This window comes from Passer domesticus, chromosome 7 (genome assembly GCF_036417665.1).
Source record: "Passer domesticus isolate bPasDom1 chromosome 7, bPasDom1.hap1, whole genome shotgun sequence".
NCBI classification, from domain to species: Eukaryota; Metazoa; Chordata; class Aves; order Passeriformes; family Passeridae; genus Passer; species Passer domesticus.
The window spans coordinates 18,615,165-18,642,239 of record NC_087480.1 but is presented as its reverse complement, the minus strand read 5'-3'; the positions used below and the strand labels follow the sequence as shown (position 1 = coordinate 18,642,239).

General features: G+C 55.7%; 3 protein-coding genes across 4 annotated transcripts; 2 read left to right on the top strand and 1 right to left on the bottom strand.

Moving 5' to 3' along the window:
* Positions 1-162: 162 nt before the first annotated feature.
* LOC135304651 (endothelin receptor type B-like) lies at positions 163-9,226 on the top strand. The gene is made up of 8 exons (XM_064427280.1): positions 163-318; positions 3,677-4,189; positions 5,026-5,138; positions 5,553-5,757; positions 6,257-6,406; positions 7,076-7,209; positions 7,782-7,890; positions 8,581-9,226. The coding sequence occupies exons 1-8, from the start codon at positions 304-306 to the stop codon at positions 8,728-8,730; spliced, it is 1,389 nt and encodes a 462-aa protein (XP_064283350.1). The 5' UTR covers positions 163-303; the 3' UTR covers positions 8,731-9,226.
* Positions 9,227-9,861: 635 nt separating this feature from the next.
* LOC135304653 (DNA-directed RNA polymerases I and III subunit RPAC2-like) lies at positions 9,862-13,168 on the bottom strand. The gene is made up of 5 exons (XM_064427283.1): positions 13,061-13,168; positions 12,266-12,363; positions 11,245-11,321; positions 10,827-10,909; positions 9,862-10,048 (listed from the first exon to the last, which is right to left on the bottom strand). Exons 1-5 carry the CDS (start codon positions 13,094-13,096, stop codon positions 10,001-10,003), a joined length of 342 nt encoding a protein of 113 aa, XP_064283353.1. The 5' UTR covers positions 13,097-13,168; the 3' UTR covers positions 9,862-10,000.
* Positions 13,123-26,969, top strand: VAMP7 (vesicle associated membrane protein 7). Of its 2 annotated transcripts, XM_064427281.1 has the most exons (9): positions 13,155-13,202; positions 15,274-15,377; positions 17,666-17,821; positions 19,383-19,440; positions 19,944-20,081; positions 22,405-22,495; positions 22,776-22,843; positions 24,319-24,411; positions 25,258-26,969. In XM_064427281.1, the coding sequence occupies exons 3-9, from the start codon at positions 17,676-17,678 to the stop codon at positions 25,324-25,326; spliced, it is 663 nt and encodes a 220-aa protein (XP_064283351.1). In that variant the 5' UTR covers positions 13,155-13,202; positions 15,274-15,377; positions 17,666-17,675; the 3' UTR covers positions 25,327-26,969. The 2 variants fall into 2 exon arrangements, with proteins under 2 accessions (XP_064283352.1, XP_064283351.1); XM_064427282.1 differs by lacking the exon at positions 15,274-15,377 and having other exon boundaries at positions 13,123-13,202.
* Positions 26,970-27,075: the final 106 nt, after the last annotated feature.

Below are 27,075 nucleotides of genomic sequence, written 5' to 3'. Positions count from 1 at the left end.
CCCTGTGCAGCATTATTTGTTTATTATTTTCACTCCTTCCCAGAGCCATCCCGTGTTTCTGCCTCTTTTCCCTCCTCCGTCCCCATCCCGCCCTCAGCCATTGGTCACAGGGGCTGTGCTGGGGGAGCCCTGGGATGTTCTATAAAACCACCCACTGCGGAGCCACGGCAGGCAGGAGCATTCCCGCAGCTCCAGCCCCCTCACAAAAGCCAACTCCAGCATCCAAAGCACTGCAGCTCCCCCAGGACATGCCCAGCGTCCCGGGCAGGGGGAAGGAGCCCTGAGGAACAGCTCCCGAATTCCATGGTCAGCAGGAAGGTAACGGCTCCCACGGGAAGCTTTGCTCTTCTGTGCATTAATCTGCAGACAAAATGATTCCTTGTGTCAGGTGAATTTTTGCAGCCCCCTCTGGGAGAGGCACTGAAGGGATCGTGGTGCCTGGAGCAGGTCCAGGATGTGGCAGGGAGAGGAGAAATCCATCGCTCCTGGGGTGGAAACTCTTCCTGCTCAGGGCAGGGAGCGGTGGGATGTGCTGCTGTCACCTCTCTCCCTCCTCTCCTCCATCCACAGAGATTGTGCTGCAATATTTATCCACAGAAAAGCTGTGGTTGATGTCTGGAGAGATGAGTCTGGAGAGGTGGAACTGCTCTGGAAGGGAGGGAGAGGAAGAGGAGAAGGAGGAGGATGGAGGGAGAGGCTGCTGGACGTGAGGATGGAGGTGCTGGGCTCTCCTGGGCTTCCAGGGAAGAGGGATTCCAATCCCACTCACAGCTCCTTTCAGACAGAATCAGGCTCTGGAGGGTTGAGGTGACAGTTTGAGTCTGAGTTTCTCTCTGGGATCTCTCCTTGATTCCCTGAACCCATGTCAGGATTCCAGTGACTTCAGCTGTCATTTGGGCTTGGCACAGTTAAAATTCCCACTGGGATGGGTGAAAGCAGTTGTGGATCTGGGGTTTTACCATGCTGGTATTGGTTTCCCATCTGAACAAGCTTCTTGATGCTCCTGTGCCTCAGTTTCCCTCAACTGAGGAAGGGCTGTGCTTCCAAGCACTCCAAGATGGGAAGAGCAAGGAATAAATGGGCAGTTGGACAGGAGAAAACAGTTTCTCCTTGCCTGAATTTTGTATTTAATACAAGATTTGATTCAGTTTAAGGCGAGCTGGGGAGGAAGTGTTTTTCCTGTGCAGTGCTGTGGAGGGGCTGGGCAGGAGCCGTGTCCTGTGATCCTCCCTCACATGAGCTCCTCTGCCAAGCCCCAGGGTTTTTATGCTTCCACATTTTTCTTTACCAGAGCTCTGTGGTCAGGCTGGGCTCCTGAAACAGCCCAGGGCTCTGGGGGGCTCTGGGCACGACTCCAGGGCTGCTCTGGCACTTTCTGCCAGTGCCACCGCTGTCCCCCAGCCACCAGTGGCTGTGCCATCCAAAGCTGTCCCTGAGAGCCCTCAGGGACCTCGGGCAGGAATTCTGAGCGGGGTCTGCCCTCTCCTGAGAGCTGCACTCCCGTGGGCACGGTGGGGAGGAGAGTTTGGGACAGCCCCATTGGCACCTGTGCCAGGCATGGCTGGGGAGTTCAGCGAGGCTGAAATCCCTGGAGCAGGTCAGAGCAGGGATTTGTGCCCAGGTTTGTGATCCTTTGGGGTATTTATCCATCTCTTCCTTGCTTTCTTCACCCTTCCTAGCTCAGCCCAGGCATTTCCACAAAAGCTGAGCCCCTGGGGAGGCGCAGCCGTGTCCACAGGAGCTGTGGTCAGTCCTGGGGGCTCCTGGCTGGCCTGGCCACCTCCTCCCAGGGTGGGAGCCGTGCTGGGCCTGGGGTTCCCCTTGCCATGGGCAGGGAGAGCCCTGCTGCAGCCTGGAGTGCCTTGGCTGGCTGGTCCTGGAAGCAGATCCTGGGTGCAGTGGGTTTGGGATCAGAGCCCAGCTCTGCCTGGAGGAGTCAGAGCAGAGCTTGAGTCCCCGCTCTGATCCCAGTCAGGCTCCCTGATCCCTGCCTCACTTGCTCCCTGGAGCAGGGAAATCCCAGGGACTCTCACAAAGGCTCCAGTTCCCAGTCCAGCCACAGCAATTTCTTCTTCTTTCAGAGCTGGGAAGTTTCACAGTTTGACAAAAGTATTCCTTACTGACTCCATCCTGGAGCCCCCAGATTTATCCCTGTTTGAGGAACAGGCTGGAGTTTGCTGCCCTCTCCTTCTCCTTCTTTGGGCTCATTTCTCAGCCTGCATCTCCCAGAACCCCTTCCTCAAACCCACGCCCTGGGATGGTGCCAGCACCACCCTCAGCTCTCTCCCGTGGTCGTGGTGCAGCCCCTGGGCTCTTCCTGCTGCACATTGATGGGGTGAGAGCTCAGGTGTCAGCGTGGCACTGCTGGAAAAAGCCCTGCAGTGTTTTGAAGAGCCCTCCCTTTTCAGGAGCAGCCGTGGGACCGGCTGGGCAGGGGGATGGTGGTGAGGCCTCAGTTTCCCTGTGGAATGAGCTGGAAAAGTTCTGCTGGTTCTCTGGACCCCGAGGTGGGACTGCAGAACTGCCCAGATGTGCTGGCATTGACAGAGGTGCCCCAAAACTGCCACTTCAACCTGTCAGGAACTGAATGTCCCAAAACTAAACCCTACAGCTCCCTGACAGGAGGGGACAGCCGTGGGGGTGCCCATGGGGCTTTGGGGTGTGTCGGGCTCTGGTCCCAGGGAACAGGGACAGGAGGAGGGGGAACGGCCTCAGGCTGGGCCAGGGCAGGCTCAGGGTGGACACCAGGAGGAATTTCCCATGGAAAGGGTGGTTGGGCCTAGCCAGGGGCTGCCCAGGGAGGTTTGGAGTGCCCATCCCTGCAGGTGTCCAAGGAACACCTGGACTCAGAGCTCGGGGCTGGTGAGGAGGTGGGGACTGGGCACAGCTGGATGATCCTGGAGGGCTTTTCCAATGTCAACGATTCTGGGATTACAAGTGAGGAGGGGGATGGGCACAGAAGGGAATTGGGACTGTCCACAGGAGCAGCGATGCAGGAGGTGCAGTCCCTGCTCCCACAGTCACTGAGCACAGGCAGGTGTCCCAGCCACTGCAGGGCCACGTCAGAGGCACAAGGACTGTTTGTTCTCCTTCCAGCTTGTTCTACTGCACTGTTTAAATTTAGCAGCACAAACCCCACCCTCAGGGTCAACAGCTCTGGCCTGGTGGGATCTGATCTGGTATTGTTTCTGTTTGCTGGGATGATGAAGCTCTCCAGCAACTCATAAATAGAATTGAATCATAAAATAGAATATCCCAGCTTGGAAGAGATCCACAGGGATCATCCAGCCCAGCCCCTGGCCCTGCACAGACCCCCCAACAACCCCACCCTGGGCATCCCTGGCAGTGCTGTCCAAAGGCTCCTGGAGCTCTGGCAGCCTCGGGGCAGTGCCCATTCCCTGGGGAGCCTGGGCAGTGCCAGCACCCTCTGGGGAAGAACCTTTCCCTGATATCCAGCCTAACCCTCCCTGGCACAGCTCCAGCCGTGCCCTGGGGTCTGTCCCTGCTCACAGCGAGCAGAGATCGGAGCTGCCTCTTGTGAGGAGCTTTCAGACCCCGAGAGGTCAGACCTCAGCCTTCTCGTCTTCAGGCTGGACAACTGTCCTTCCCTCCAACACCCCATCTCTCCATCCTCTGCTGAACAATTCCTCTCCCTGGTTCCTTTCTCCACTGGCAGATCCCAGCAGGACCCCACGGACACTCCCCAAGCACCATGAGGACTCCTGTCCCCGGCTTCGCTGTCCTCTCCTCCGCAGGACCCATCCCCTTCCCGGCCGCTCTGGCCATTGTCCTGAGCTGCCTGTTCTGCGGGGCGCACGGCCAGACCCCGCGGGCCTTCCAGGAGAGCACGGCGGCCCTGGGGGCGCTGGGCCCCGGCCTGGCGCAGCCTGGGCTCCCGCGGGCCGTGCCCGCGTCCAACGGGTCGCACGGCGCTGCCGGCAGCCGCCCCTCGGAGCCGCCCCTGCTGCCCGTGTGCGCCAGGCCCGCCGACATCCGCCACGTCTTCAAGTACATCAACACCATCGTGTCCTGCACCATCTTCGTCGTGGGCATCATCGGCAACTCCACGCTGCTGCGCATCATCTACAAGAACAAGTGCATGAGGAACGGCCCCAACGTGCTCATCGCCAGCCTGGCCCTGGGGGACCTGCTCTACATCCTCATCGCGCTGCCCATCAACGTCTACAAGGTCAGCTCCACCTGGCACCGCTGGGATGGTGCTGCTCCCGCCCCGGGGGCCTGGGAGGAGCTCCTGCACGAGCTGGGGCTGTCCCTGGATCCCTGGAAGTGCCCAAGGCCAGCTTGGTGGGGCTTGGAGCAGCCTGGGGTAGTGGAGGCTGTCCCTGCTCATGGCAAGGATGGGCTTTGAGGTGCCTCAGAAAGCCTTCTGGGATTCCATGGTTTGTGTTGCTGCTGAGGCCGAAGGAAGGAGGTGGAATGGGTGGTTGGTTCTGGGGTAGCCTCAGGAAGGGGACTCCAGGGACAGAAGGGTTGTGAACTCAGCCTCATTCTGCTCTGGAATGAATGGCCTGGATTTCTCCAGCCATCAGGACACACTGTCCCCACCTCTGCTTGTCCTGGCTGAGCGTGGGGACACAGAGCCCGTGTTCTGTCAGGAAAGTGAGTGTGCTCAGGGGTCAGAGTCTGCAAAAGGCTTAGGACACACAGCTTTGGAGCTGTCCAGGCTGGATTTTGGCTGTGTCAGAGCATGACTTTCATTCTCACTTTGAAAACAATCAAAAGCAGCCTAGTGTGGAGTTTAGGACTCAGATCCATTCAAAACCCCTCAGGGTCTGGAGTCAGGAGCTGGTGTCTGGACCATCCTTCATCTCTGTGTCCAGACAGGGAAATGAAAGTTTCCCAGTGCCAGCAAACCGTGGGAAAGTGCCCACATTCCCAGTGGTGGGAAGCTCAGGGAGCTCTCCCTGCTCTCTGTGGGCTCCCCACACCTCGAGGGTGCACCCACAGAGAGGAAGCTGGAAGCACTTTCCCAAAGCAGTCTGGTAACCTGTGGATCCTCCCCAGCTCCTGGCCAAGGACTGGCCCTTCGGGGTGCAGGTCTGCAAGCTGGTGCCCTTCATCCAGAAAGCCTCTGTGGGCATCACGGTGCTCAGCCTCTGTGCCCTCAGCATCGACAGGTGAGACACAACAGCCACCCTGCCCTGCCCAGCCTGCCCCTGTCCCTTGGCGGGGATGGCAGAACCAGGAGCTCGTTCCCAGGCCAGTGCCAAGGTGGGGACAGACTGCTCTCATGTGGAGCTGCAATCCAGCAGGAGCTCTCTGGCGACAGAGCTGAAATCCTGCTGGGAAAGGCTGAGGGGACAATCATGGTGTGGGTGGGGTGGTGAGGAAGGGTGGCCAAGGACAGCCCCCATCCCATCCATCCTCTGAGCCTCTGCTTCCCATTCCCACACTTGGGAAGGTTCAGAGGTGGAGGAGGAAGGCGTGAAGGAAAGGACCTTTGGGGACAATTCTAACCTCACCTTCTGCTCCCCTCCCTGGCCGCTCTTCTCACTCCCATCTGCTCCTGTCACGTTCCCACACGCGGGCAGGTACCGAGCAGTGGCGTCCTGGAGCCGGATCCAGGGCATTGGGATCCCCATGTGGAAGGCCGTGGAGGTGCTGCTGATCTGGGCAGTGGCCATCGTGCTGGCAGTGCCCGAGGCCATCGCCTTCGACATGGTGGAGCTGAGCTACTGGGAGCAGCACCTGTGGGTGTGCATGCTGGCCTCGGAGCAGAAATCCCGCTTCATGAGGGTACCTGTGCATCCCAACCCCAATCCCAATCCCAATCCCAATCCCGCTTCATGAGGGTATCTGTGCATCCCAATCCCAACCTCAACCCCAACCCCAACCCCAATCCCAACCCTAACCCCAATCCCAACCCCAATCCCAACCCCAATCCTAAACCTAATCCCAACCCCAACCCCAATCCCAATCCCAACCCCAATCCCAATCCCAATCCCAATCCCAATCCCAATCCTAATCCAAATCACGCTTCATGAGGGTACCTGTGCATCCCAACCCCAATCCTAAACCTAATCCCAACCCCTACCCCAATCCCAACCCCAATCCCAATCTCAATCCCGCTTCATGAGGGTACCTGTCCATCCCAACCCCAACCCCAATCCCAACCCCAATCCCAGTCCTGCTTCATGAGGGTATCTGTGCATGTCAATCCCAACCCCAATCCCAATCCCGCTCCAGGAGCGTACATGCACCTCCCAGGTTCCCCCAGCTGCCCTTTCCCCCACAGTTCTACCGGGACGTGAAGGACTGGTGGCTTTTTGGCTTCTATTTCTGCCTGCCCTTGGTGTGCACGGGCATCTTCTACACCCTCATGTCCTGTGAGATGCTGAGCAAGAGGAACGGGATGAGGATCGCTCTGAACGACCACATGAAACGGGTGAGAGAACCAGGGAGGAGTGCTGGCATTCCCAAAGAGGAGGGAGTGCTCTTGGAGGGGGAATACTTCCCATGCCTGTGAAGGACAGGATGAGCTGGCAAAGATCCCCAGGTGGATCCAAGATCCTCACAGTGGATCTTGGCATGTTGGTGCAGGGAAAAGGGCCTTCAGCTCCATAATCTCCAGCCTCGGGGATGACCCCAAACCCTTCTGGCTGCAGCCCAGCTTCACTAAAGTTCTCCTGGTCATTTATCCCAGCCCACACCACACTGGACCAAAGGCTGGATGTGCCAAATCCCAGACAAGGGGTGCAGGGAAGAGTTCACTGTCCCCTCCCACACTTTGGGAATGATTCCCTGAGGGGTTCCAGCTGTTTGTCACCTTAACAGTGTGCTGGGTGGATGGAGGAGGCCCCGTGTCCCAGGGAACACCATCCTAGCAGAGCCACCAGGAGCCGTGGTGGGGAGGGGTCTGGCCCACGTGGAGCTGCTGTTGCCCTGCCCCTTTCTGCAGCCTGGCCCTGATGCAGGGTTCCAGCAGCAACCTGGAAAACGTCCCTGCCCATGGCGGGACAAGATGAGCTTTAAGGTTCCTTCCAATCCAAACCATTCCATGATTCCACGATTTGGAATCCCCTGTGCTCATCCTCCCCCTGGCCCTGTCTGGCAGCGCCGGGAGGTGGCCAAGACCGTGTTCTGCCTGGTGGTGATCTTCGCGCTCTGCTGGCTGCCCCTGCACCTCAGCCGCATCCTCAAGAAGACCATCTACGACCAGACAGACCCCAACCGCTGTGAGCTGCTCAGGTAGGGCCCCCAGCAGGTGACAGCGGCCTGGGAGCCCCCAGCCCTGCGAGCCAGGGACCAGCACAGGCCCTGCGGGCTTGGGCCAGACTGGGGGAGTTGCCTTCCACCTCCTGCTTTCAGTAATTCCTTGCCCGGACTGCACCGCGCTCCTGATGGGCATGGAGAGGCTGGGGGGACATGAGAAGGGTTAAATTAAATTTTGGAATGTTTCTGTGAAGCTGAGGTCCCCTGGGCACAGGAACATTCCCAGCAGGGCTGAGGGCTCCTCACTTTCTGCCAGGTGGGAGGTGCCCTCTCCTTCCACCCATCAGCCCAGGCCAGGGGCTGCTGCTGTGCTGGGGTTTGGGAACATCAGGAGCACCAGGAGAAATCACAGCTCCTGTTCTTGGCTTCCTCAGGGAATGTTCCATGCAAGGAAAAGTGGTTTTTCTCAGGGAAGGATGGATTTGTGCTCGGCTCTGTTATCAGTCACTGCTCCTCCACAGAAGCAGGATCCCAGGCCAGGCAGTTTGGAAATTCCCTCTGTTCTCCATGAGCTTCTGACACATCTGTTCTCTCCCTTGCCATCTCAGCTTCCTCCTGGTGATGGATTATTTTGGGATCAACATGGCCTCCCTCAACTCCTGCATCAACCCCGTGGCTCTGTACTTTGTCAGCCGGAAATTCAAGAACTGCTTCCAGGTAGGAATGACCCCCCAGGCCCAGGGGCACAAGCTGATCTTATTCCTCATCCCAATTTTTCCCCATTAGATATCTCTCTTCTCCAATTACACCAGTGCTCAGTGCCCTTCTCGGGGGAGGCTTTTGCCAGAGCAGGATTTAGGACAAGCCAAAAATTCCCTGTCACTCTGCAACCGGAACATCTCCACAAACCATCAGACCAGGGGCTGGGGCTGCTCCAGACTTTGAACCCAAGACTTTGGGAGATAATTTTCAGGATAGTGAAGCCCTGAGAAGGAAAGGGAAGGAGATTGGGATGGGATGGGATGGGATGGGATGGGATGGGATGGGATGGGATGGGATGGGATGGGATGGGATGGGATGGGATGGGATGGGATGGGATGGGATGGGATGGGATGGGAGTTGAGCCCACCTGTTGGGATGGAATCTAAGCATCACCTGTATTTTCTGTCCCCTAATGACGAGGACACACAATTATAAAAAATGCCCCAAATTTCAGTATCATTTCCCACCCTCCCCAGCTGTATCCTGGCAAACCCGCTCCCAGCAGAGCTGCGGGACAGCAAGGCTCAGCAATTCCCAGCAATTCCCAGCCTGGCACTGCGCAGGGACACCTGCTGGACAACACGGGAATATTTCCTCCTCTTTTCCCGTATCCACGTGTGACCTCTCCCCCTTGTGTCTCCCCAGTCGTGCCTGTGCTGCTGGTGCCAGAGGCCGGCCCTGAGCATCACCCCCACGGATGAGAAGGGATCTGTTGGGAAGTGGAAAGCCACGGGGCAGGAGCTGGGGCTGGACCGCAGCAGCTCCCGCCTGAGCAACAAGTACAGCTCTTCCTAAATCCGTGTCACTGTCCAGGACAAGGCACAGGGACAGCAGGACCCCTCCGATCCTCTCCCAGGCTCTTCCTGGCTGGGCCTGAATCAGCTTTGCCGTCGTGTCCCAACCCAGCTGGAAGGAGCTGGAGCACTCCCCAGGACCAGCTCCAACCCAGCCCCTGATCCCTGTGGTCACCTCTGCAGGAGAGGGAAGGGCATTCACATCCTCACAGGATTTTTCATTTCCTCGCAGGAAAACCAAGGGACTTCTGGCCATTGCCTCAGGGTGGAACGTGGGGCGGGGGGAGCGTGTGGGAAGGGAAGGAATGTTGGGGTGGTCACTCTGTGGGGTGAGGAGGAAAGAGTGACAATTCCCAGCTGTGAAAGCCAAGAAAGCCTGGGTAAATCCCTGTGAGGGACAGAGACGTCCTCGTGGTCATGTGGAGGTGGGAAAGGCAGTGGAGAAGGTCCAATCTCAGCTGGAAGAGCCACTAGAACCAAGTAAAACATGGGAAAGGACTCTCTCGCATTTATTATTGGCAATAATTCATCCCCCAGGTGATTTGCCAGCTTTCAAGGCCAGGTTGGACAGGGCTTGGAGCACCCTGGGATAGGGGAAGGAGTCCCTGCCCACGGCAGGGGTGGGAGGACAGGGAGTGGGGGTCCCTCCCAACCCAAACCAGTCTGTGACTGCAATCCATGTGATTCCATGTGACTGTGAATCCATGTGATTCCATTCTAACATTCTTGCCAGAATTTTCAGAAAAACTACATGAAAAAGTTGTATTTATCAGGATTTTGATGATTTTTTTGTTGGTTTTCCCACATCTCTCTTTTCCCTCTCTCTCTTTTCCTTCTTTGCCCCTTCTACCTTGTCATAGAAAAAAACTGAGAGAAGAAAAGGAGAGAAGAGATGAGACATGCAATTAAAACATTTTCCAGGTGTTGGGGTGGGCTTTTAGCTTAACTTGAAATATAAGTGTTTTACAAATAAATCATAAAGACAAATGGGTTTCAAGGAAAACAGAGACTGAGGAATTTCAAGACCAGCCCATTTTCCATAAATTTCCCAATCTGTGGAGCAATCTGTCTCCACATTCTACGATTTTTCATCCCTGTGCTGAGCAGGACACAGCGTGAGCTCTACAGCATCTAAATTAATAAACTTTATTATTAAAGAAAATACATTTTGCAGCGAAGTCATTAAAAAAAAAAAAAGAACAACAAAAAAGACCTGGTTTGGACACAGGGAATTCAACACACAGAGGTTACATCCATGCCATTCCCAAAGGCTACTGCATCTCCTCCTCCTTCTGTGCCCTGAACTCCTTCATGCTCCTCTGAAACAAAAGCAAAGCACAAATGTCACCTGGGGTGGCACAGAGCCACCACCCTGCTGTGCTGGGACTGCTCTGGCCAGAGCCTGGAAAGGCTGGGAAGCTCTGACAGAGCTCCAGGTGCTTTTGGAAGTGACTGAGCTTTACAGTCACTCCAAGGGAAAGGGAGCCAGGCCATGCCATGGATCAGGCAGAGCCTGGCCAAAAAACCTCCCAGGTTCTCCTGCCAGAGGTGTCTCCAACACAGGCCTCAGCCTCCCACTCTGGGATCAAGGGACAGAACTGAGCCTGAGCTCCCCAGGAATGGCCCAAGGGACAGAACCGACCCTGAGCTCCCCAGGAATGGCCCAAGGGACAGAACTGACCCTGAGCTCCCCAGGAATGGCCCAAGGGACAGAACTGACCCTGAGCTCCCCAGGAGTGGCCCAAGGGACAGAACTGACCCTGAGCTCCCCAGGAATGGCCCAAGGGACAGAACTGACCTGGAACTCTCCAGGAATGGCCCAAGGGACAGAACTGACCCTGAGTTCTCCAGGAATGGCCCAAGGGACAGAACTGACCTGGAACTCTCTAGGAATGGCCCAAGGGACAGAACTGACCCTGAGCTTCTCCAGGAATGGCCCAAGGGACAGAAATGACCTGGAACTCCCCAGGAATGGCCCAAGGGACAGAACTGAGCCTGAGCTCTCCAGGAATGGCCCAAGGGACAGAACTGACCTGGAACTCTCCATGAATGGCCCAAGGGACAGAACTGACCCTGATCTCTCCAAGAATGTCTCACCTCAAAGGTGTTGAGCACATGCTGGCAAACACCCATCAGGTCATTCAGCCCTTTCCGGAATGGCTCCACAGCAGGAAGAGCCCCTTTGGGGAAAGATGGGAAAAGATGGATTAGGGACACGGGAGGTGGTTCCCAAGGGCAGTCCCCACCTCCCAGGGGTGTGCCCCCTCCCCAGCCCCACAGCTTGGGGTGCCAGGGCTGCTCCCAGCCAGCCCAGGTGCCTGGAGCCAGGGAAGCTGCTTCCCACTGCAGCTGGAGCAGAATTCTGGGAGCAGCCTCTGAGGCTCAGCACTGCAGTGCCTGGCAGAGGACAGGGAGAAAGGGCTTTCCTTTATTTACCAGACTCCTGGGAAGCTGGCATGAGCAGGGGGAATTCCATGAGAACAGGGCCCCAGCCATAGAGACGCCCCAGGCTCACCTCTGGTCTGGATCCTGAAGTTGATCTTGCTTTCTGAGGGGTGTGTGATGCAGTAGCCACAGAACTCCACATCAGGGCTGCAGGAGGGCAGAGAGGAGAGGGAGCAGTGAGACCCAGGCCAGTCCACAGCAAATCCCAGGGAAGAGAGAGGCTCAGGGCATGCCAGGCCTGCTAGGGCTCTGGATGTTTCCAGAATGACTTAGGGGAGGGATGTGCTGAGGGGAAACTCCCTGTGACCTTGTTCCCTCACACCCATCTCTCTCTGAGCTGAGCTGGAGCTCTGCAGGGCAAAGACACGGCTGGCACTGTGCTGGCACCACAGCCAGAGCAGTGCCAGCTCTGCAGATCCAAACAGGGGATCCTGGATGCTTGCAATTCTCCCTGTAACCAAACCTGCTGCTGCTCTGCTGGTGGAAGAGGATGAGTGGTCCAGGGCACTGGAGGAGCTCCCAAAATGCTGCAGGGCCTCTCCCTCCAGCTGAGCTGAGTGCTGGAGCTTTGCCCCCAGCTTTGGCCAGCAGCTTCTTTTGTGTTGTCACCGTGATTTATCAGAGGGACCTTAAAGGCAGCCCAGTCCCAGCCCCTGCCATGGGCAGGAACACCTTCCACTGCCCCAGGGTGCTCCAAGCCCCATCCAGCCTGGCCTGAGACAGTTCCAGGGATGGGAAATCCACAGCCTCTCTGGGCAGCAAAGAGAGTCCAGGACCCAGTTACTCCTCCAGCAGCCCAGGAAGGACTGAAAGCCCTGAGCTGAGCTTAACTTGTGTTCCTGGGCAGGGGAGGGTGTGGGTGGGGGCTCAGGAAAGGCTGGTCAGGCCCTTTGAGGGCTTTGGTGCTCTCGGAGTCCTGACACAGCACAAGGAAAAGGAGGAGCAGCAGGTGGGCTCTGTGTCTGACACAGAGGCTGGAAGGGTGTGCACAGAGGGGATTTGGGATCGTCTGCCTGATCCCAGGGACAGCTCAGGTGTGGATCAGTTAGGAGAAGGCCAGAGCAGGGCACGGAGGTCCCTCAGAAACTCACTTCTTCATGACCATGTAGCGCAGGGAGTTGCCCAGGGTGTGATCCTCGTCGTGCAGCACGAACGTGACACAGTTCCCGTCCGTCCCATCCGCCTGGATCTGTCACCAGTGCGAGAGGAGAGAAGCTGTGACCTCCCTGAGGTCGGGGACACCTGAAGGGTGAGGATCAGCCCCCACACTCAGCTCCCCAGAGTAGCTGGGAGGGCTGGAGATATCTCTGGGCCACCTCCGGTGCTGCTGTGGGACGAAAACACCTTCAGAGAGGAGGGAAAGCTCCAAAATTCCACCTAGTTTTGAACCAGGTTAGTCCTGACCTCCACCTGCTGCTGTGCACCACAGGATGACAGGGTGTCCCTTGGAGCCGTGATGATCTGTCCTGACACTGATGCCACCCCACCACACGCGAGGGTGCCCTACCACTAAGCCAGGCTTGGGAATGACAGAATCATGGAAGCAGGGAATCATTTGGGTTGGAAAAGCCCTCCAAGAGCACCAAGTCCAACCATTCCCCAGCCCTGCCAAGGCCACCCCAGCCCATGTCCCCCAGTGCCACATCCACACGGCTTTTAAATCCCTCCAGGGACGGGCACTCCACCACCTGGGCAGCTGTGCCAGGGCTGGACAGCCCTGTCCATGAAGGAATTTTCCCCAATATCCCATCTAACCCTCCCTGGCACAGCGTGAGCTGCTTTCCCCGGGAGCAGGGCCCGGCTCCCCGCTCCGCCTCACGGAAGGCACCGAGCGGCCCCCCCGACCCCGATCCCGGTCCCGGTCCCACTGCCCGGTGCCCCCTCACGGTTTCCAGCGCGGGCCCGCTGCCGCTGCCGGCCATGGCGGTTCCGGGCCCGCAGCCCCGGGCTCCCGGCGGCCCCGCGGCCGGAAACGCGTCGGGCCGGGCCGGGCGGGGCCGAGCGGGGCCGGCGGGGCCCGGAGCGCCGGTGAGCGCGGGGGGCCCGGAGCCCGAGCCGGGCCGGGCCGGGCCGGGCCGGGGGGTTCGGGTGCGGGGGTTCCGGCCGGGCACAGCCCCAGCCCCGCGGGCGGCAGGCGCTGCCGGCGGGAGGAGGCCGCGCTCGGCACCGGCAGCGGGCACGGGGGGCACAGTGACCGGGGATTGCCGGGGTGATACCGGCGTGTTACGGGAGAGCTGCTGGCCTGCTGCCGTGTGCTGCTGATGTGGGACTGCCGTGTTACTGGGGTGTTACTGGGGTGTTGTTAGTGACAGTGGCCTACTGCTGGGGGTGTTACCGGCATGGTACTGGGCTGTTATTGGTGTGTTACTGGGATGTTACTGGGGTGTTATTGGTGTGTTACTGGGGTGTTATTATTGTGTTACTGGGGTGTTACTGGCGTGTTATTATTGTGTTACTGGGATGTTATTAGTGTGTTAGTGGCCTGTTACCGGGGATGTTACCGGCATGGTGCCGGGGTGTTATTGATGTGTTACTGGGGTGTTATTGGTGTGTTATTGCCGTGTTACTGGGATGTTATTGGTGTTACTAGCATGTTATTAGTGTACTGCTGGCCTGCTAGTGGGGGTGTTGCCAGCATGTTACTGGGGTGTTAAATCTCTGTGCTACCGGGGTGTTATTCCTGTGTTACTGGCCTGTTACCAGTACACTGTTGGGATGTTATTAGTGTGTTACTGGCCTGTCACTGGGGTATTATTCGTCTGTTACTGGGGTGTTACCCGTGTATTACCGGTGTTATTGAGGTGTTGCTGGTGTGTTACTGGTGTGTCTGGGAGTGGACGGTGTTGCGGATGTAGCACTACATGGCTTAGTTAATTAATTAATTACCCACAGGTGTGCTGGCAGGGGCTGTGGGGAGGCTGGAGGGAGTCGGGCTCTGCTCCAGGGACCAGCGACAGGATGTCAGGATGAGGCTGTGCCAGGGAGGGTCAGGTTGGATATTGGGGAGAATTCCTTGGTGGGCAGGGCTGTCCAGCCCTGGCACAGCTGCCCAGGGCGGTGGTGGAGTGCCCGTCCCTGGAGGGATTTAAAAGCCGTGTGGATGTGGCACCTGGGTAACAAAAGAGGTTGGGGTGGCCTTGGCAGGGCTGGGGAATGGTTGGACTTGGTGCTCTTGGAGGGCTTTTCCAACCTCAACAATTCCCCGATTCCATGGGCTGCACGTGTTCCCTTTTTAGAGAGCTGCTTACTCAATCACCGTGGTGGTGTGTGTCCTTACCCCCTTCCAAACCCTGCAATGCTGCTTCCAGGAAAGGTGATGGGGCTGGAAGACCACGTGGATTGATTTCCTTGGTGATTTGTTTCTGTGGGGATGCAGTGTGGGAACCTGAAGTGAATTCTGTGTGCAGAAGGGAGGCTGAACTTGGGATAAGTTGGAGCACAAATGTCGCAATTCTCAGGTTCAAAATGAACAGGAGAGCCCCAGGACTTCATGGTGGAATATTCTGTAATGAAATAATGATTTTTCCAGCTGCCTGGCAGAGGTTAAAGGGAAGCCCGAAGCCAGGGCTGCTTTCTGCTGAGCTCATCCTGCTCAAACGATCTCTTTATTGCAGCAGTTTGCAGCTCACTGGGTTGCAACACCTCCCCTTGTTCCCTGCTTAAAGGGCAGCGGTGCCCTTTGCTTTCTGTTAAGAGGATTTCTGGAAGTGCAGGCCGGGACCTTCCATGGTGCACTGGCACTAACCTGGGAATCTTCTGGTCCAGAAGAATCACTGGAAAATAGTAAATCATCCTTACAGGAGTTCTAAACATCGTGCTGGAGACTGAGCCTGTGTTTCTGGTGTTCCTTAAGAGTTTTTTTTCTGTGCCTTTTTTCTGTGCCCTTGTTTTGGAGGGGAATTGTTCCCTGTGAGGGTGGGCAGGCCCTGGCACAGGTGCCCAGAGCAGCTGTGGCTGCCCCTGGATCCCTGGCAGTGCCCAAGGCCAGGCTGGACAGGGCTTGGAGCAGTCTGGGACAGTGGAAGGTGTCCCTGCCATGGCAGGGGTGGTACTGGATGGGACTGAGGTCCCTTCAACCCAAACCTTTCTGTGTTTCTAGGATCTTTCAGTTCAATCCCCAGAGGGACCTCAGACAGCAGCTCGTGCATCTTGCAGTGTCTTTTTGGAAGGTTTGGTCTTGGCTGCTTCCAGCTGTGTAATATTGTAAGTTTAGATATAAAAAAGCTCTGCAGAGGGGTTGATGTAAAGGGATTTCATTCCTGACTCCTGTAACTGCTGAGGAAGGACGTTCTGTGGCAGTCTAAGAGATTTGTGTTACTAACAGGAGTAACACAGGGCTGGTACAGGGCTGCTCAGGGAGGAAAATGCTCCTGGTTAATCTCTTTTACTTCATTTAACTCCTTCTGCTCAGAGCTGGGGCTGGTGTTACTGAGCACAGCGAGGGCCAGGAATTTGGGGAGTCAGGACTGTGAACTCGGGGAGTTGAGGGTGTGAATCCAGGGAGGCGAGAGCCAGGAACTCGGGGAATTGAGGACTGTGGGATCCTGCAGTGCCAGCGAGTGGCACCTCAGGTTCCACCAGTGTCCAGTATTAAATGAGCAGAGATTTGTAGGAATTGTCTAAAGCACAATCCTCAGCTGGGGCTGCGTAAATTCTGCTCAGGGCACTGAGGTGTCTGTGTGGGCTCTGCACCCTGGGTCTTAGCTGGCCTCGCAGGGCAGGGGCAGGGTTTGGGGGGTGTTTTCTGCTACAGCTGCTCCTTTCTGTGGCTCCTGGGTGACTGCAGGAGCAGACAGTGGTTTCCTGGTGCTGGACACTCAGCTGGTTGCTCAAGAGGTGTTTGTGATTCTAGGCTGTGCCCTGGTGTTGCTCCACAGGCCTGGGGCAGCCAGGGCTGGCCAAAGCCTCTGTGTCCTCTGCAGGGACAGGAGGGTGCAGTGAATTCCCTGAGCTGAGTTAGCCCACAATGTTATTTAAGACAGGAGCATTTTGACCTGAAAATGAGCCAAAGTGGAGATTACTCGGAGCTGAAACGTAAAGGAGTAAGCAATTCCTTGGAAGCTTCTGCAGGAGCCAGCATCTCTGCCTGAGGAGCAGCCAAGGCAGAAACCAGACCCAACAAGTTTATGAGGATGAAAGAAAACTAAACCTTGGATAAGTCACATTAAATGCTGCTCACAGCAGAGGGAAGGGCAACCCCAACAGCCAGAGCAGCTGGGGCTGCCCCTGGATCCCTGGCAGTGCCCAAGGCCAGGCTGGACACTGGGGCTGGGAGCAGCCTGGGACAGTGGGAGGTGTCCCTGCCATGGGGATGGTCTTGAGCTCCCTTCCAACCCCAGCCATTCCATGGTTCTGTTCCCCTTGGCAGTGCTCCCAGGTGGTTGTGTGGAGTCTGTCCTGTGAGTAAATCCATGACTTTATCCTTTTCCCCTGCAGTGCTGGGCTCAGACCTGTGGGAGGTTTGTAGATGCTCTGGTTGGTGCTGGCCAGGCCTGGGTCTGTGGGGCTCAGCCTGCCCAGGTGAGCCCTGCTGGGGTGGTGGTTGGACCTCCCTTCATGGCCTTGTTAATCCAGAAGAGATCCCTAATTCTCACCAGGCAGTGCCGGGGGGATGGAAAATCTGGGTCTAGAAGCTCAGCCAGGCCTCCTGCTCTGTGGCTGTTCCCAGAGGGGGGATTCTGGGGGATTCAGGAGAGGTCTGTGATCGTGCCAGATCTGTCAAGGCACAGAACAGAGCAGGTAGTAAGTAGGGCCTAAGTACAAAGTGAAAAATGAGATTTTTGGGTTTTGCAGGGTCCAAAGTCGTCCTAAGTCCTTCCTGAGCAGAAAAGAGGCTTATGGATGTGCAGGATGAGCAGGGCAGCTGTCCCAGCTGGGCTCTGACATGTGCCCCATGCGTTAGATCTGGCTCTGGCTGTAGATTAATGTGCTGATACTTGAGCTGATTAAGAGTGTCCCTTTCTGTGGCAGCAGGGATGTTTTTCCAGCTCTGGAGACTTAGGAATCCCACAATGGTTTGGGTTGGAAGGGAGCTTGAAGCTCATCCAATTCCAGCTCCCAGCATCTTCTGCTACCCCAGGTGGCTCCAAGCCTCATCCATCCTGGCCTTGGGCACTTCCAGGGATCCAGGGGCAGCCACAGCTGCTCTGGCTGTTGGGGTTGCCCTTTCCTCTGATGTGAGCAGCATTTAATGTGACTTATTCAAGGTTTAATGTTCTTTTATTCTCATAAACTTGTTGGATCTGGTTTCTGCCTTGGCTGCTCCTCAGGCAGAGATGTTGGCTCCACAGCTGCTCTGGGTAGCCTCAGCTTTGCCACCCTCACAGGGCACAGAGGTGATAAAAACCCTTTTTCTAGAGGGTTTAGTGTCATCATGAGCAGAGCCTAAAAGGGGAAATGAGAGACCTTTGTGGCTGTGGTGTCCTGCTCCCTGTGCCAGGGACACCCTGCAGGTGCCCCACTCCTGATGTCACCTGTTTTGTGCCAAGCAGGAGAGCAGCCATGGCCATCCTGTTTGCAGTCGTGGCGAGGGGCACCACCATCCTGGCCAAGCACGCCTGGTGTGGGGGCAACTTCCTGGAGGTCACTGAGCAGATCCTGGCCAAAATCCCCTCCGAGAACAACAAACTGACCTACTCCCATGGCAAGTGAGTAACCCCTCTCCTGGGCTCCGGGGGACTTGTGGGTATGCATGAGGGCAGGGAGAAGCTGGGTGTGTTTGGGGGTTTTTCTGTGATTCTGCAGGTTTTTCCATCCAAATTCCCATTTGATGGAACGTGCCACCAGCTCAGTAGCTGCTTCTGTCCCCCAGAACTTTGCAGCATAACCAGGATTTGAGTTCAGCTCCAGCAGCAGCACAGGGCAGTTGATACAAAATCAAATTTTCCATTTTTATACAATTGGAGTTTGGCTTCTGGAAGCTTCCCCTGGATTTTCTGAGGCTTGAACGTGGCTTTAAGTGAAACTGTCACCCTTCTTGGGGGCTTTGAGACAAGCTGTGCTCACAGATCACATGGAGTCATCCTGAGCTGCCCCAGATCTAGTCTGCAGGACAGAGGGGTTATTCCCAGGATTTCCCCAGCTCTCTGAACCTTTGGTCAGGGTTGGTAGGACAGGGAGTAGATGCTCCATCATCTCCGACTTCCTGCACGTGGGAAGTGGGTGAGTCAATGGGAACAAACTAGAACAACTGTGGAAAAAAAAACAGATTTAGAGGTGTTGGAGCCCATTCCAGATCTTTTTTTGGAGCCCATTCCAGCTCTTTTTTTGGAATTGGCAGCATGGCTGGATCCTCTCTGGTGCCCAGGCTGTTGTTGCAGAGCTGTTCTGAGGATGCAGAGCTGGGCTGGGCTTCCCACATGCTCAGGAGCACAGCCTGTGCCTGTGGGAGATGTTTTGGAGGCAGTGCCTGCTCTGGAGTCTGATGGATGCTGCAGCTCTTCTCCCCTGCTGGAATTTTAAGGATAAATTGTAATATTTTAAATTTTTCCTTTAAAATCACTTTGCTGTGAGTGCTGTTCAACAAAGTGAAAAGTTGAGTTTCAGGAGTGCTGGGGTGCATTTTTGGAGGTAACTGGGCAGAATGTGGGAGCTGTGAGGCTCGGTGAGCACTTGGAGTTGTTCTCCTGTCCAGTGCCTCCCAGGGATCCTCTGCCTCCCAGCCTGTAGGCTGAAAACCCCCTGAGTTCTGTCCAAGATAGTTCATCCTGTTCTGAAACAGGAAAAACTTGAGTTTCTTTGAACTCCTTAAATTCATTTAATGAGTTCTTTTTGTTTTTAAGAACAACTTCTGTGTCTTTTGTATAAATCTCCAGGGAAGATTCCCTCTGGCATCAGGAATTCTGGGGTTTCTCTCTCTCTGCTGTTGGGATCCTTCTTGGCCTCTCTGAGGAGTCTGCAGGGTGGTACCTGACAAGTTTTACTTCCCTCCTTCCAGGAGAGTTGTGGATGTGCAAGGATTTTTGAACTTTTTTATGGGAACAGTCCTTCAGGGCAGAGACCTGTGTCCCAGCCTCACTTCCCTGGAGTGGGAGGTTTCTGGGAATTTCCTTTGGACACGTTTATGTGTCCCAGCTTTGTAGAATAGCTGGGATTTTCTCTTGCCAGTCCCCAAAGGCCCCACAGGCAGCAGTGGCTTCTGGAAAACGAAATTGTGGAAATGTGGCAGCTTCCAATGACGTTTTGTTTGTTCCTTTCCACTCCCTGCAGCTACCTGTTCCATTACATCTGCCAGGACAGGATCATTTACCTGTGCATCACAGATGATGTGAGTACTGGGGACACAGCTGCAGCCTGGGCAGGGCCTGGGAAATTGGGAGTTTTGGTTTCCATATGACGGTTATTAGTGAGGGCTGCTCTGGGGTGCCTTTTCTCCCACTGGAGCTGCTGTAACCTCAGTTACAGCTTTGAACCCAGCCTGGAGCTCAAATCAGAGCTGTGGGATGGTTTGGGTTGGGAGTGACCTTCCAAATCATCCATTCCAGCCCTGCCACGGGAGGGAGCTTCCACTCCTGTGGGTTGGGAGTTTTGGGGTGAAGTTCTTGGCCCAGCCCAGTTCTGTCTCAGTGCAGTGGTTGGTGGTGCAGAGCCCATTCCAGCTGCCAGTGGAATTTGCCTGGTGTGGAATTCTGGAAGTGCTGCAGGAAATCCTCCCGCTGCGTGCAGGCGTGGAGTGGCCCAGCCCCGGGGCTGCCAGTGTCACAGGCAGAGCTCGGGCTGCAGCCCCAGCCCCGCAGGCTGCTGTGGCTGAGCTGTGCTCTCTGCTGGCAGGACTTTGAGCGCTCCCGAGCCTTCACGTTCCTGAACGAGATCAAGAAGCGCTTCCAGACCACGTACGGCTCGCGTGCGCAGACCGCCCTGCCCTACGCCATGAACAGCGAGTTCTCCTCCGTGCTGGCCGCGCAGCTGGTGAGGCCCTGCTGCTCCCACAGCCCTCCTGGCCTGGGGTTTGGCAGGGGTGGAGGTGTCCCTCCGATTAAAGATGGGGTGTCCTGGGAATGGTGGCTTTAGGGCTGTCCCCAGGCTCTCAGAGCTCTGCTGGGGCTGTTCTCCAGGGAGGGCTTGGCTCTTTCCCTGCTTATCCCATGGAAGGGCTGGGTTTGGGGGTGTCACAGCTGCAGGAGGAGGGGCCCTTTGTGGGCACAGCAGAGCCCTCCCCAGTGCAGGAATTGTGGAGCAGTCCCTGCTGTACCAGTTGTGTGGTGGCTGCAGGGTGAGGCCAGGGCTCTGAGGGAGGATTTGCACCTGTGCTGCTCCTGCCTGCAGTTTGCACTGGAATCTGGGGCTGTGCAGGTGCTTTGGAGCAGGGAGAACCACAGGAGTTCATTCCAGGAGCTGCTCCTTGCCTTCCACAGCAGGGGGAGAGCAAGGAATAACAATGCAGTGCATAATGAATAGGATTAACTTCCTGTGTCTGAAGAAGGAGCTTTTCCTCTCCACCAACACTTTGGTGAAACTACCCAAACTGCTGACTCATCACTTTATAAGCTCCACAGGGCTGGAATAAGCTGGAATTGCCTTATCAGAAAAGCCAGGCTGTCTTTGGAGCAATGGGGCTGATATTCCTCTAAAGTCCCAGCCTTTCCATCCCCCCCAGCACGGGAGGAGCTGCCTGCCTGAGCTTTTGCACATTGCTGGGATTCGGGGGTCAGCTGAGGGGAGTTCAGTGCTGACAGAGCCCTTCCCTCCCCTGATCCCGTGGGATGTGAGGGCTGGCGTTCCCTGCTTGCAGGAGCAGGGAGGTTCTCCAGGAGGTTCCTGTGTGAGGCAGAGATCCAGCCCCAGCTCAAGTGCAGCACTCAGATAATCCTGCAGAGGGAGGCTGTGCTTCCAGTAAAACCAGTGCCTGGCTTTGACAGTGGCCAGTGTGAAACCTCCTGGGAATCTCCCCCCGAGGAGAAGGTGGAGCTGGAGGAGCTGCTGGATTTGGTGCTGTCACTGTGAGTTGTGACTGCCCAGGTGGGGGTGGCAGTGTCAGACTGGTTCCTGTGCTGTCAGAAATTGAACTCCAAACCAGAAGAAAATCAGGATTTAAGCAGCTGTGTGGGTGATCATGGAGCAGAACAGTGATGTGAACAGTGACTAAAATCCGTGCAGGAACAGCAGAGCTCAGTTCCCTGGTGCTGACTGGGCCTTGGATTCTGCAAGCACTCCAGCTCCTTTGACCTGGTGTTGGCTCATGCTGCTCTCACCCACCCCTAGCTGTGCAGTCACCAGAGCATCCCTGGGATCCCCAAACTGGGGGCACAGTCTGAGAGAAGTCCCTGTCACTTGGGAAGGGAATGGAGGGGGAGGGATGACAGGAGCAGTGCTCAGGATAAACCAGAGGGCCTGGCAGCAGCAGAGCTGTCAGTGAGGGCTCAGCTGGACCAGGAGGTGACAGGGGAGACCCTCTGGGATGGCTCCAGGACATGGGATGGCTCCTGGCTGCTCCCTTCCTTTGGGGAGAGCAGTCAGGCCACTCAAACTGGCCACCTTCACCATCTGGTGTGGTGTTCCCAAACTGTTGGCTTCTTGAGGCTCCTCTTCTCACTGGATGCTGTTTTTTTGAGGCTCCTGTTTTCCCTGACTCCTGGTTTTTGAGGCTCCTGTTTTCCCTGACTCCTGGTTTTTAAGGCTCCTGTTTTCCCTGACTCCTGGTTTTTGAGGCTCCTGTTTTCCTTGGCTCCTGGTTTTTGAGGCTCCTGTTTTCCGTGCCTGTTCTTTTAGGAATGTGCCCCCTGTTGCCAGAGTGACCAAATTATTCTTTGTCTGCTTAAAAAGGCAAAAAGCACAAAAGTTTCTCTCTTCAATTTAGTAAAAAGACATCTCATAAGACCTTTAAGACTTCACCTCAGACCTAGAGCTACCCAATTAGACAGAAGCCAAGAGGTCCCACCCAAGTAATTAACTTAAAAAAATAAAACACAAGAAATAATCACTTTTATAGAGTGTTTTAACAAGAGTACAAACCTCTTACCCCTAACTCAAGTTTTTCTCTATAAGAAAAACTTGTTTCTTTTGCCTTTTGTTATTCTGCATTTTGTTATTTTGCCTTTTATTAAACTTTATTAAACTATTTATTATTATCTTTGTTATTTTGCCTTTTATTAAACGTTTTTATGTTTCCAACACAACCTTAGAAACCATCCTACTAATTTTATACCATTCCAAGTGGCAGACCTGTCTCAAGTGTAATAAATTCCCCTTAAGACCTAGCTCCAGGAGTAAAGCATGATGTTCTGTGCTGCAGAAATACCACTCGGAGAGCAAGGGCCCGGACCAGGTGGCAGAGACACAAGCGCAGATCGACGAGCTCAAAGGGATCATGGTCCGGAACATAGGTACTGCTTCCCTGGGAGAAGCTCTCTGCAGCTGCTCCTGCTTGGCCTTTGCGTGGGGCCAAGTCTGACCATTCAGAATAGAGGGTGAGATCTGGAATTGGGCAGGATTCAGTCCCAGGATGCAGCCCGTGTGATGTGAGGCTGTTTCTGAAGTCCCTGGTTGTCCCAGGAAGGCTGGGAGCTGCAGCCAGGAGCTCCTGGCTTGGGCTTGGGTGTTGGGAGCAGCTTTTTGCCCTGGGATTTCACCTTCAGAGCTGGATTTTTTGTCTCTTTTCTCCAGACCTCGTGGCACAAAGAGGAGAGAAGCTGGAGCTGCTGATTGATAAAACAGAGAATCTCGTGGATTCGGTGAGTCTGGGGAAGTCCTGGAAGTGGGGAAGTTGTGTTACTGCACCAGGGAGGTGGGGACAGCACCAGGAGGTGCTTAAAGGACACCGAGGAACTGAGACCTGCAGGGAATCCTTCCCCCTCCAAGCTGTTTCCCAGCTGCTTCCCAGTTTGGGAAAGCTGCAGCTTCCCCTGCTCCCTGTGCCACAGCCAGCCAAGGGTGACACATCCCTGCCCTCATCCCTTGTGCCCAAGGAGGGGGAAACCCTCTCATGATCTGCAGTGATAGGAGAGATAAAATCACAATTTACCCTTCCCTGGCAGCCTGGCTGAAGGCAGCTGGATGCAAATAAACTGGAAAATGTGCATCTGTGGAGTTGTTCTGATACCAGCAGGGAAAGTGTGGCTAATTTGAAATTAAAAAAACTGAGTTGTTGCATCTAAATAATCTTTAAAGACTCTGGAGCTTCTTGGAGTGTTTCTGAGGAAATGAAGACTAAAAAAACCCCAAATTAATGTAATTATAAAGCACAGTTATCTAGCAAAGTGCTGTGCACTCTGGAAGCTTTTTGTCTTTCCTTTGGGAATCCCTGGCCCTGGCTCAGCATCCTCCTCTGTAGCATCCTGGCTTGGTGCCCAGCTCCTGTGGCATCCAATCCTTGGGCTGGAAGAGTGCCAGGAGCTCCTGTGTGCAGCTCTGGGGATCCCTGAGCTGTCCCAAAGCCCTCCTGCTTTGGAGGGCAGAAGACATGCCTGGAGTTTATCCAGCAGGGAGCAGTCCCGGAGCTCCCAGGTGTTCAAACCTTCCCCTGCCCTCAGGTGGTGGCAGGGCTGAGAGCTCAGGTAAAGCTTTAGGGAAAGGGACTGGAATTCCTTCAGCAGCTGGGCTGAGCTCATGGAGGACCTGTCCCAGGCAGTGTGGGCTGTTGTGAAGCACAGGGAGATGAAGGGATGGAGCATCCTGCAGTGGGAATGTCCCACAGCCCAGGAGGAAGCATCCCTGGAGATCCAGGGCTGGTGTTCCCCACCTTGGGAATGGGCCCCAAGGCAGAACTGCAGCTCCCAGGATGTGGTTCCTGCCTGCTGCAGCCTCAGGAGGGTGGTTTGTAGGAGAAGCTGGCACTCCCCAGTGGGATGAGCTGCTGGAGTGGCTGCTTCCAGGGGCAGGTGCATCCTGCCTGAGCTGTGTGGGAATGGCTGCACTGATCCAGCCTGGGGGGGTTTGGGGTCATTTGGTGCCCAAACCCTATTTTGAATGCATGAAATTGCAGGGTACAGAGAGGACACTTGGGATGGGACAAGCTTTCCATAACAGGTTACCCAGAGCAGCTGGGGCTGCCCCTGGATCCCTGGCAGTGCCCAAGGCCAGGCTGGACAGGGCTTGGACACCCTGGGACAGTGGAAGGTGTCCCTGCCATGGCAGGGGGTGGCACTGGATGAGTTTTAGGTCCCTTCAACCCAATCCATCCTGGGATTTCCCTTTTACTCTCTTGCAGTCAGTCACTTTCAAAACCACCAGCAGGAACCTTGCCCGAGCCATGTGTATGAAGAACCTCAAGCTCACCATCGTCATCATCATTGTGTCCATTGTGAGTGTGGAGCTGCTGAACCCCTGGAAACTCCAAACCCCTGTCGCTGTCCTGGGATCCTTGTGTGCCCAGCTCTGCCTGGGAGGGCAGAACCAGGGCAGTGCCTCCTGATGGGCTTGTGTGAGGAGAGGGTGAAGGGCCTGGACAGTCAGTACTGCAGGGAGTGCTGGGGGGCTCAGCCTGGAGGAGAGGAGGCTCAGGGGAGACCTTCTGGCTCTACAAACACCTGGAAGGAGGTTGTGATGGGGTGGGGATTGGCCTCTTCTCCCAGGCAAGTGGGGAAATGGGCTCAGGTTGCACTGGGGGGTTCGGGTTGGATATTAGGAAAAATTCCTTCCATGACAGCCCAGGGCAGTGCTGGGGTCACCATGGAGCTGTTCAGAAAATGAGTGGATGTGGCACTTTGTGACATGGTTTAGTGGATGTGAGGGGGTTTGATCAAAGGTTGACCTCGATCATGGAGGTCTTTTTCAACCTTTGTGACCCTCTGAGAGATGGGAGCACTGTGTCCAGGAGCTGGCCCTGCTTGCCCCAGGAGCAGCTGAGATGCCCTGCTTGAGCTGGGGTGGCTTTTGAGCTCTCAGTCCTGCTGGGATCTTGTTCTGTGACTCTGAAGTGGCTTTTTTGGTGTGACAGTTCCCCTCCAGCTGTGAGGACTGTGGATGGAGCAACTGCAGGGTCAGGGTGAGAAGCACTTTGTCACCTCCATGGGGACAGTTCTCAGCTGCAGGGGTGTGGAGGGACAGGAGAGTGTTAGACAGGTTCTTTGAGGGTTTGACCGTCTGGGGTTTCCAGGTCTGTGCTGTGGCAGTTAGTGAACGCTGGAATCCCCAATTCCCTCCCCAGGTGATCCTGTACATCATCCTGTCAGCTGTGTGTGGCGGGCTGGCCTGGCCCAGCTGTGTGCAGAAGTAACTGGAGCTGGAGCTGCTCACCAGGAGATGAGGCAGAGCGTGAAGAAGGAACCTCCGCAGTGACTCCCGCCTGTCACCACTGCCACCTTCCACCTCCCATCCCTCCAGGACTTCAGACTTTTTGCCTTATCACCCAGACAGACCCAGCTGGTCGCTGCTCTGCAGCTGTGACCTCAAGAGTGGGCTGGGTTAATTACTTGAAAGGATTTTTGTGTTCCTTTTGCTGTCCCAATGCCCCCCCTGCGGAGGGCTCTGTGCATGCTGGCCCCGTGTCCGTGTGGCTTCCCCTGGCTGGGGACAGGAGTGGCTGCAGCTCTCCCACCTGGGATGGAGCTGTCCCACAGAGGTTCAGGGTGGGCTGAGCCAAACTAACAGGGACAGAGGTGGGTTTGGGGTTCCACAGCTGGTGGCTCCCAGTGCTGCACCATGGGGAGGTCACGGTGTCACCCTGGTAGGAACAATTGGGGTCTGGGCTTTGCACTCACAGGTGGAGCTGCTGCTGCTGGGGACACCTCCCTGGTCCTGCAGTGATCCTGCAGGCAGGAGGAGGGTGCGGGGTCACCTCAGCATGTGCAATGGCTGCCTCTTCATCCTCACTTCTTCCTCATCTCCCCCTGGGTGGCGGCTGAACGGACACAGCAACGGGGCTGTTTGCACACGGTTCAGGATCTGCTTCCTCACAGATGATTTCTGCTCTTCTTTGGAAGGAGGACTGCAATGAGTAATTCTGGCACTGGCTACTGTGAATTTGGGGCCAATCTGGTTTGCTGAGGTGTCAGGGAGCTGCTGCTTGTGCTTCTCCTGGAAGGTATGCACTGGAACTGGAGGACAGAGAAGTGATGGAGTTGGTAGCTAGTGGCTTTCTCCAAGGTCTGGGGAGAAAAGCTCTGCCAGAGGATGAATGTTCTCTGGGAGGATTTCATACCAAACCCAAGGCTGGTAACCAAATGCAGGCTCAGGGGTGCTGTTTCTGTGCCAGCTGCACATCTCCATCCCAAGCCAGGCCTGGCTGAGGAGCTGGAGCTGCTGGGGCCTGGGAAAGGGCTGGGGACACTTCTGTCCTGGAGCTGAGGGGCTCCTTTCCCAGGGAAAAAATGGAAACATGCTTCAGGGGGGAAGGAATCTGCTTTTGGCCCAGGGAAGTCGAGGGATGGAAGGGGAGGCTTCTTTTGGTGCCTGAGCTGGAGCACAGAGCTGGTGCCATGAGGTCCTGGTGACACTGGCAGGGTGGGGAGGTGGCTCTGCTGCTCCTTCCCGTGTGGCACTGACCATGGAGCTTCCATCAGGGCCCAGGTGAAGAGTTACAGTCCCCTAGGAACTAGAGCTCCTTGGATTTGTCTTCTGCTAGGCTGAAGTTCCACCAAGGCTGATTGGATGTTGACATCTATGAAGTGCCAGTGGCCACTGGCACCTGCTTCTTTCTGTTCTGAATGTAAAGTTGGAGCCCCCTCCCTGCAGCTCCTGCAGCCCCAGGTCCAGCTGTGCATGCTTAGGGATCGTGCTGTACCATGTTCATTTGGATGATTTCTTGTCTTATGTACAAACAATTTTTAAAGAAAACCCTTCCTTCTCGAAGATGCACTGAGGCATTAGTGTAAAAACCCATTACCTTGATTTCAATAAAATTCCTGTACAGAAAGCAGAGTTCCATAGTTCTGTGGAACACCTCCCTTGGGAATGCTCTGTGCTGATGCAGGGGGAGGTTTTGGAAGAAGGCTCATGCTTGGGGATGAGGGAGTTGGATTTCCTC

Coding starts and splice junctions, on each gene's coding strand:
- LOC135304651 (XM_064427280.1), top strand. Junction 4,190..5,025: donor TGCCCATCAACGTCTACAAG/GTCAGCTCCACC, acceptor GATCCTCCCCAG/CTCCTGGCCAAGGACTGGCC. Junction 7,210..7,781: donor AACCGCTGTGAGCTGCTCAG/GTAGGGCCCCCA, acceptor TTGCCATCTCAG/CTTCCTCCTGGTGATGGATT.
- LOC135304653 (XM_064427283.1), bottom strand. CDS start 13,096: ATGGCCGGCAGCGGCAGCGGGCCCGCGCTGGAAACC. Junction 12,364..13,060: donor GCGGGCCCGCGCTGGAAACC/GTGAGGGGGCAC, acceptor CACTGGTGACAG/ATCCAGGCGGATGGGACGGA. Junction 10,910..11,244: donor CTTCAGGATCCAGACCAGAG/GTGAGCCTGGGG, acceptor CTTTCCCCAAAG/GGGCTCTTCCTGCTGTGGAG.
- VAMP7 (XM_064427282.1), top strand. CDS start 17,676: ATGGCCATCCTGTTTGCAGTCGTGGCGAGGGGCACCACCATCCTGGCC. Junction 17,822..19,382: donor CTGACCTACTCCCATGGCAA/GTGAGTAACCCC, acceptor CACTCCCTGCAG/CTACCTGTTCCATTACATCT. Junction 24,412..25,257: donor TCATCATCATTGTGTCCATT/GTGAGTGTGGAG, acceptor TTCCCTCCCCAG/GTGATCCTGTACATCATCCT.